The sequence below is a fragment of the Branchiostoma floridae genome, chromosome 7, assembly GCF_000003815.2.
Source record: "Branchiostoma floridae strain S238N-H82 chromosome 7, Bfl_VNyyK, whole genome shotgun sequence".
NCBI lineage: Eukaryota > Metazoa > Chordata > Leptocardii > Amphioxiformes > Branchiostomatidae > Branchiostoma > Branchiostoma floridae.
Window position 1 is genome coordinate 8,961,190 of NC_049985.1, and position 9,348 is coordinate 8,970,537.

The 9,348-nt window shown below is 40.9% G+C and overlaps 2 protein-coding genes across 5 annotated transcripts in view; one reads left to right on the forward strand and one right to left on the reverse strand.

The window, feature by feature from the left end:
• Positions 1–159: 159 nt before the first annotated feature.
• Positions 160–2,470, forward strand: LOC118419015 (ribosomal protein 63, mitochondrial-like). Its single transcript, XM_035825235.1, has 3 exons — positions 160–355; positions 1,144–1,255; positions 1,863–2,470. Exons 1-3 carry the CDS (start codon positions 252–254, stop codon positions 2,070–2,072), a joined length of 426 nt encoding a protein of 141 aa, XP_035681128.1. The 5' UTR covers positions 160–251; the 3' UTR covers positions 2,073–2,470.
• LOC118419012 (kynurenine/alpha-aminoadipate aminotransferase, mitochondrial-like) overlaps positions 2,225–9,348 on the reverse strand; it is a 44,449-nt gene continuing 37,325 nt past the window's right edge. For all 4 annotated transcript variants that reach the window (XM_035825228.1, XM_035825227.1, XM_035825230.1 and 1 more), the window contains exon 14: positions 2,225–3,466. In XM_035825228.1, the coding sequence (XP_035681121.1) occupies positions 3,407–3,466 (60 nt within the window). In that variant the 3' untranslated portion in view covers positions 2,225–3,406. The remainder of the gene's footprint in view (positions 3,467–9,348) is intronic.

Consider the following 9,348-nt stretch of genomic DNA (forward strand, 5'->3'; position numbering starts at 1 on the left):
GCTTTATAGATATTTAAAAAGTAAACTTAGACAATAGAAACCTAGACATCTATTAATAGATTTAGAATATACATACGTATAGGATTCTAACACAGTATTTTGTGATACCTTTGTCCAAGTGCTACTCAATCTATGTTTAGTTGCAGATAATGCTCTCCCTGTTCTAAATAGACGCGTCCAACTTAGCGCAAGAGGTCGAGAACACGGAGCACGAAGCCAGAGAGGTCAGGGGAGGGCGAAGATATAAAATCATGAGGTTGTCCATGGTTTTAGCGTATCTTCCGAAGACAGTGAGGGGAATGAGATACAAGTGGTACTTCAACACGGAACACGTTCCCGGAAAACAGTGGACTGGGTGAGTAGGAGCAGTAGAAATACGCGCCTGCGCTTGTCAACGTTCATAGAGGCACGTCGCGTCGGGCCGGTCATCATGCATCTTGATGAAACTGACTTTGAGTATGAACCACTTGCCTCCAAGAATAGACTGCAGTGTATGATATCATTGCGATCTGACAAACGTCAACTTGCATGGTGAAGGAACTTCCCTGAGCTTGCCAAACTTTAAAATTATGCAAATTGACCAAAGAAAACATGCCAACATATAGTCTATCAGCAAAATTTGCTATGCAACTTTCAAAATGTATGAAAATTTATAGCTTTTCAAAATTTCCCCCAATCTTCCATATTTTTTTTGCAGTGTCTGACGCCTTTGTCATGGGGGGACCGTCATCGTCAAAAACTAAAGCAGAAATCCCTCAGTTCCATATTCCAAGGACACATAATTTTACATGTATCAACTACTAGTACTATTTATATATTTAGTGGTAGTTGTAGGGTATCATCAAATAATTTTGAAGTTCCAACCTTTGTGAGTGGCAAACTTGGCCCAACATGCACCCTGATCCTAACCCTGGCCAAGTTGACCAAGCTGTTGGGAAGAGTTGACTGGGCTGAGTTGGTAAAGCCTAAAGGGTGATCCAATTGTTATGATCCAGATGATGGCTGTCCTATAAGGATAACAGCAGACGAAACAGTCTTACCCTGTTGACTCTTAATTAGTCTAATACAACATTTTGAGTGACAGGAGTGTAAGATGTGTTACCAATGGTGGACAGATACTTACCGCTAACACGTAACCCACAGAAAGCACCGTCGATGGCGGCCAATCACATTGACGATGAAGAGGAACACGGTCAAAAGATTGCGGTGGGAAGCAGAGACAGAGAAGTACCTGTCCACCTGTCACTTATCCCAGGTGAGCAAAAAACAGTAAGGAAACCAGAAATATGATAGATGGGAAGTTTGGAACATAATGGCAAAATGGGATGTTTCAGAAATCCAAAGGGAAGTTTCCAGTGTGAGAAATGAGATTCTGTTCAATAAAATTTGCAGAACATACACAATAACTAGGTGTAATTGAGATTGAATACAATATGAATAACATGATCTCCCACACAAAGACTGTTTTTTGACACCTCTCCTATTTTATTCAAATATCCACAAGCTGACTCTTGAGAAATCCCTTTCAAATTTCAGGAACCTTGTACATGTTGTATTCAGAATTCAGATACTTGAGAGACCAGACACACAACTTTCTTTCATAATTTTTGGCTTTACTGCCATGCTACTCTAGTCTGTGCGTAAGATTACCCCCAGTAAGTTCAAAAGAGTTGTTTTAGCTAGACTACATGTACCTGAATAACTATGACAGCTAAATTGGAAATAGTTGTTTTAAGCTATGTATACCCTAATAGACTTATTGACAGAGTATGTATGACCAATTACGGTACGAGACTAGTGATAGATCTAGAAAATGCCTGTAATTGTCCTGACATGTGATTGTAACATTTCATGTTTCACAGGCAGAGGAGGCATGTATCGATGAGGAATCTCGTGCCAAGAAGGCGAGTGAAGAGTATTTTGATAGGAGATACCGTGCAAGAATGCCGGCACACAAGTTCATACAGGATCAGCTGGATCATCTGAATATCAACAAGAGATGGGCAGACCCCCAGGAATATCAGAGAGACATTCCGATTCGAAAGAAGAAATCATACTTGGACTTCAAGTAAACTTCTGCAAATAGTTGAAACCCAAGTCATGTGTGTTTACTGTTTCGTTTGAACACAATGGCTATGGTACACTTACTAGTAATGTTAAATAAACTATGTAAAAGCAGAACATAGATATTACAATATCAACTGAAATGGAATACAGCACGGTCTCTTTTTCAACACCTCTTTTATTTTATTCAATTATCCGCTTTAAGTTTACCATAAAGCACTTCCCCACTTTGCTGCAAATGTTGTCTCCAATTTACCAGCATGATACATGTAGCTTGTAATCTGAAATTTTCTATACAATAGCCACACCACTTACAAAAATGAAGCTGCAATAATTCAGTCATTTGTAGAACTAGATACATCAATTTTAAATTGCTATTTCACCAATAAAAAAATAAAATGTCATGTTCATGTTGGTCATAGACATTTTTAAACATGTGCTTGCCAACAAGTACATTGCTTCCTTATGAAACCGTAAAGAATCATTCAACTTTATCATGTATGACATTTTAACACAACATGTCTATCAACAAATGATAGATGTCTATCGACAAATGATAGATTTTCTTTTTCCAGCTCTATGATATAATCACTGGAAGGGTTAACGTATAGCAAACTGCTTGTCAGCTGTTATTTTCCACCTTCACAATATGTGATATAATAATATAATATACATCAAACAACTAGTTGCACCTGAGTACTACCTATTCTATACCAAATACTGTTTTGATCTCTACCAAACTCTCCATCTATACTATTACTAGATAATAAGTTGGGTTCCACTCGCATAGCTTTATGAGGATTGAAAATGTTCTTTTCTAAATCTAAGCAGAAAGAAGGTACATGTCCTGGAGTCCATTCCAAGTCACCACAATGGTTCTCATTGTCATTTTTTTCTTCTAAATGTTTCCCATTCTTTGTCAGTAAGAGATTTGATACTTTGGCTGTTTATAAATCATATATTGACTCTGATTGATAGCGGACTAATCTTTCGTCCAATAACCCACATCTTTTGCACCAGTCATCCCTAACTAAGAAAGATGTTGACTAACAAGAGGATAAGACCACCCTCAATACTAGTATATATAATTATGTACTGGTTGGTTTAATAGATACTCTGAAAGCTTGTCAAGTTTTTTTTTTACATCTTTGCTTCTTCTTTAGCAGCTTCAATTGTAGGGTGCGTTCATATTATCAATAACACTATCACTCTATGCAAATGTATAGAAGTTAACAAAACTTAAAGGAGATGCTCATGTCACTGTTTAATACAAACAACAATTCTGCTGTGTGCCCTTCTGACATCAGCCTGACCAAGTTTGCAGTTCAGATGTGTGAGATGATCACCCAGATGCAGTCTGTTTGAGCTCCTTCTTCAACAGAGCAGCCAGTCTCTGGATACCCTGGGGGAAAGGAACAAATTGGTTTTATTTTGTCCCATCTTGACAGTTTTCCTTTATGAATAATGCATGAAAATACATATTTGACATATTTGATAACATGATTTTCAGACTGATGGCCATAACAGTTTTCCCACCTCTTCATCACACATTTAAGTATTCCAACTGATGTGGATGCAAAATGCATACATAACCTATTTGAGTCTCATTCATGATATGCTACAAGATAGTGTTTAATCAAATATGTATTCTTTTGTGCACTGGGTTTGACGATGACGGAACATAAAAACAGGATGTTTGTGCCATTTGACACTGTTTCTTCCGAGGACTTGAGCGGAACCTCTTTTTGATTAGAGGATCAGCTAAGAATGGTGCATATCTAGTTCACAGAATTTGAACAATAAGCTGTGTCAAGTGACAAAAAACACTTCTTCCTTTATGCGGAACGAGGTTGAGTATAAATGTGGAGAAAAATCGCAGCTGCAGCACAGAATCTGCGGGATCCAACAGAAGAGGCACAGTACTGGTCAATCCAAGCACTTGAGGGAAGGACTCAGACTCTGGGGAGGGCATTCTTTCCTGAGTGGAAGGCTGCCCCCTGGCAACAACCAGGCAAGGAGAAATCCTCCATCAGTGACTCATCCCTGAATGTGGCTCTTGGAAGTTGGAGCAGTGAGGAAGAAATCTCTCAACACAGACTCAAGGTAGGTAGTCTTTTCTCACAAGATGTATTAGAGTAAACTGCTTTGTTGACTGTTCAGAACAGAGACCTACATATTGAGACTGCCTTTGTGTAATCCCCAATGTGCATTATGGTTCTCATGCATATGAAAGCCAATAGTGAGCAACTATTCATCAATGTGCTGCTGAGGTAGATAGACTTGAACATGTAAGCCTTTGAAGAATAGAACAGGTTGTGGATTCTATATGATCAAGTTGGTGAGGGAGAAAAACTCCAAATTCTGCAAAACATGTTTATCACCATCTCATTCTGTATATGAATACTAATTCTAAAAGACATCAGCTTCAGTCACCAAACAAGGATACCAGTTACTCAAGCAGATGTTCTGCTGTTATTGCGCCTACAGTATTCTGGACATGCTATGGCTATATATATGGTCGTAATTTTTGAGTGGTATTTTTGAGCTCTTGAGACAGAGTGAGTGGTGTAGGTTTGGGCCTCCTAACAGCCTTTTTAATTGTAGGAGGCAGTTTAGTTACAAACTTTGAAAGAGAAGAACTCAAGAAGGGGTTGACAGATGATCAAAATTCTACCTTAGTGTAACAGGGTGCCTCTGTACTAAATCCATCTATATTGTAAGTTGGCTGAGTTCCTTGTACTTTCCGAGACCCTCAATGTTAGACTGGATTAGTCACTTTGACCCTGAACTGTTCTTAGGAAGGGGAGTGGGCAGCCTTGAGTTAATTGACCCCAGAAGTCCTATTCACCTTCATCTGAGGGGTATGTTACCAGTTAATGCAAAGCGTCCCCACGCCAGACCCCTGGGGTGGTGGAGTGTCCCAGATATGGTACCAGCTAATTTGAATGCATAGCGTCCCCACGCCAGACCCCTGGGGTGGATGTGGAGAGGAGAGATTAAATAGGGGTAGAGCTAGAGGACAGGGAGAGTTCTGCTTTGGAGAGAGAGAGAATACAGACACGTCTTCCATGTAGCTGGCTTTCTGTCATCCTTGGTTGTCGCACACACCATAAGACCTTCAACTATCCTACGAACTCTGTAAGGGACGCCTTCGAGCCAAGGTCACGACCAACCACACCCCCTTACAACTGGTGGCAGCGGTGGGATTAGTTGCGTGTACGTCGACCAAGACCAGGAGCCAAGTTCACCATCACAGCTACAGAAGACAGAAGACCGGAGACACGAGTACCAAAGATGACAGGACCAAAGATGCTACCAAGAACACGAGCAGACCAGCCAACAGAAGAGGAACGGGTTAGTGCCTTTCAACTGACAATGAAGGTAGAACCACATGCGTTGTTGTCTGACCGCTATCTGCTTAGTGTGACATTGTTTTAGTTCAGAGAAGTTCCATTTGATAGAGCAGTTGTTGGATTATGAGGTTGCAGAATGTTTCCATAGACCATTGACAGGCCCAGTATAGTTCAGCTGGGTAGGGATGCTTTCGTGCTCTGTAGACCGTTCATTTGGGCGTGACAAAGGGTTGATTCCATGGGTGGCAGGAAAAAAAGAGAGAGTAGCTGAGCACTTCCCCAAAGAGGGGATCATTCGTAGTGTGTATTTGGCTGATAACTTCAGAATTCCAGAGTTAGGGTTGTTTCGAGAGAAAAGGTTTTGCCAGTGTAGGGTAGTACATTGTAGGGTTGCCACGTGTTCAGTTGTTGCTATCGTGAAGTTTGTTCTTTGAGTTAGGCTAGCCGACAGAAGAAACCATAGATGGATAGGGGAAGCCAATAGTTCACAAGTTTGATGATTAAGAATCTAGGGAGCTTTGGAATGACATGTATCTTAACGTCCGTGTTTATACGTAGAAAGTCAGTAGTAGAAGTTGTGTAACAAGAACTAAGTTGTGGAATCGGTTAAGGCAAAAAAAGATGTACGATTTTCATTTCGTTTGTGAAGTAATGCTAAATTATACAGAGCAGAGATTTCGGAATATGAAAAGCTGACGTAATACAAAGACTTAGGCATAAGAGTGAAGATTCACAGGTTACTATAGAAGGGCGAAACTGAGAAGTTCATGTGTTGTTAGATTTCATGTTTTCTGAATGGGAATAGGATATGAAACTTGGAAAGGCAGAGTTGTTTTAGTCACCAGGATAACACAGGCATAGTTCTGACAGGCCACTCGTTCCCTTGGAAACCCAGACTTCGGGGACTGGATTTTATTCAGATGGGAGTGATGACGCTTTGTCAGGATTGGTTGGTTAACTTAACATTCTTGTTTAATCGTTTGTGCACTTGAGATTTTGTTCTAATCTAGGGAAAGCCATGCAGAATTTTCGATCGATTCTAACAAGTATTATTAACTTGACGATAATTAAGTAACAGCTCTAAGGAAGGATGATGAGTTCATGCATTGACGATAGGCATTTGCGAGTTCAGTTCATGTTCAGCGAATTTTGAGAGGAATAGAGGTTCAGCGATACGAATTTAGGATTTTGTGAAGAATTAAGGAACTATGAAGTTGATGATGATGATGATGAAGTTGATGATAATAATTAAGGAACATAGATGAGTAGTTAATGCGGTCAGACTCTGGCGTTGTGTTCTTTCCTACGTTGTAATACGACTAACAGTGAGGATCATGGCAGGATTTCACGGCTCTTTGGGACACCAACCGTGTCACCTGCGTCTCCAGGACAACGGCTTGCAGATCAACCCCCACAGGGACCTCTATCAGCGCAAAGTGTTCTACACCGACGGTACATCCGACAGGGCCCCGGGTAACACGCTACCAGGAGGATCAAAGCAAGTACGAGACCTGTGGTATCGTATAGGCATGAAGGCGTAGGACTGACCAGCGGGGCAGGGAACAGAGACCGATGATGAACCAGTAACGACGAGAAGAAATAGAAGATAAGGAACCTTGAGGAGAAGAAGCTGATGACGACACTATGAACTGAAATTGCCCATGAAAGATATGTGAACTGATAAATAAGACAGATAAGACGACAGAGCGAGAAATGTTTCATTGTCATTGAGTACTGTTGCAACTTGGATGTGAAGGAACGATCGTATTTTTCTACTGTAGTTTATGAGCGCCGCTTTTGTAACCAGTGATAACACGTAAATAGTTCGGATCTGTAATCTTGTGATGTTACAGAGTTTCCTACTTTTGTACTTATATTAACTATATTTGTAAGTACGTCGCCAGGGGACGGCTCCATTTCGAAAGGGGAGCATGTAACAGGGTGCCTCTGTACTAAATCCATCTATATTGTAAGTTGGCTGAGTTCCTTGTACTTTCCGAGACCCTCAATGTTAGACTGGATTAGTCACTTTGACCCTGAACTGTTCTTAGGAAGGGGAGTGGGCAGCCTTGAGTTAATTGACCCCAGAAGTCCTATTCACCTTCATCTGAGGGGTATGTTACCAGTTAATGCAAAGCGTCCCCACGCCAGACCCCTGGGGTGGTGGAGTGTCCCAGATATGGTACCAGCTAATTTGAATGCAAAGCGTCCCCACGCCAGACACCTGGGGTGGTGGTGTGTCCCAGATATGGTACCAGCTAATTTGAATGCATAGCGTCCCCACGCCAGACCCCTGGGGTGGATGTGGAGAGGAGAGATTAAATAGGGGTAGAGCTAGAGGACAGGGAGAGTTCTGCTTGGAGGGAGAGAGAATACAGACACGTCTTCCATGTAGCTGGCTTTCTGTCGTCCTTGGTTGTCGCACACACCATAAGACCTTCAACTATCCTACGAACTCTGTAAGGGACGCCTTCGAGCCAAGGTCACGACCAACCACACACCCTTACAACAGTACCAAGTTCCTTCATCTACTTGGATGTAAGGCATGGTGATATCAATGCACAATCCTTTTAAAAACCTGTTCCTTCTAGGAAGTACCTTTGTTACCATTGTTTTGACTTTGGCACCATTGTGAAAATGTAGCTTGTGTAAGCATCAGAAATAAAGAACGTTAGAAAGTTCAGCACAAGTTGCACAACAGGCTTTTTGTTGAAGTGTAAAATAATATGTTTATCTTTAGACATCAATACCAAAGAAGAAGATGTTTACACAGTTTAGGGAAGTTTCTGACCTGTCAGCAGGTACTTGCATTTTCTGCACTTTTCTACATATTTGGTAAGATAATGTCAGTTACAGAGGAAAGACAGGGAAACAGGAACTTTGTACAAAGTTTGTTCCCTTTTGTGTGATTGAGTGGCCATTCTCTATTCTTCACTTTTCCACATGGTTTGACACAGAATTGTGTGTATGTTCAATTTTGGTTATACTTATAGTACAGATATTAACTTATTAAGAGAGTGCACATATAAACATGTACTGTTTAATTGATCTTTCATTTGATGTCTTATTTTGTGATCGTGAAGTGACTTCAAACTTCCCTGAAAGGATGAATTGAAGTAAGACTGCTTTTGGCTTGTGACTTGTGCAAGCTTTTCTCAGTTGTTGTACAACTAATTTAGAACACTACAAATATATATCCCTTTAAATATGGTACAGAATTGTTTCAGGAACAAATTTTCCCTCCTGCTGCAAAATAAAACAATCGGGAAAGTAAGTGAGTTTGTAGTAATATACTAATAATGTACATGTCCTCTTGTATGGTATTATACACTTGAGTTTCAGATTTTTCCTTTCTTCATGCTTTCTTGCAGACGTACAGTGACAATAGGAACAAAAGACAAATTCCTGAGATTTCACTAATCATGACAACTACAGGGATATCAAGACCTGACACCTACATACTACTGAATCTGATGATACATCTGTGTGCATGTATCGTTCACGCATGCCCCAACAACATCCTTGGAAGAGTGAACTGCAGGGAGAAGAATCTCTCAGCAGTGCCAAGCCGGATCCCAGCCAAAAATATTACAGGTGGCAACACCTATGCCACAGTCAGGTTGGACCTTCAGTTCAACTCAATAAGTGTCTTGGAACATGGTGTATTTTCAAACCTCACCAGCCTGCAAACCTTGAACATCTACAACAACAGGATCAGCAGCATCCAAACAGGAGCCTTCATGGGGCTGGAAAATGTCACGACCCTGGACCTGACCAGCAATCGGTTAGAGTCCTTAACAGTGGGAATGCTATCTGGGCTCTATTTTGTAGAATACCTGGCCATTAGCTACAACGATATAGCATACATGGGAGAGAACATTTTGGATAGTTTTCCGTGGTTGAGAGTGTTGAAGCTTGGCTCAAACAAGCT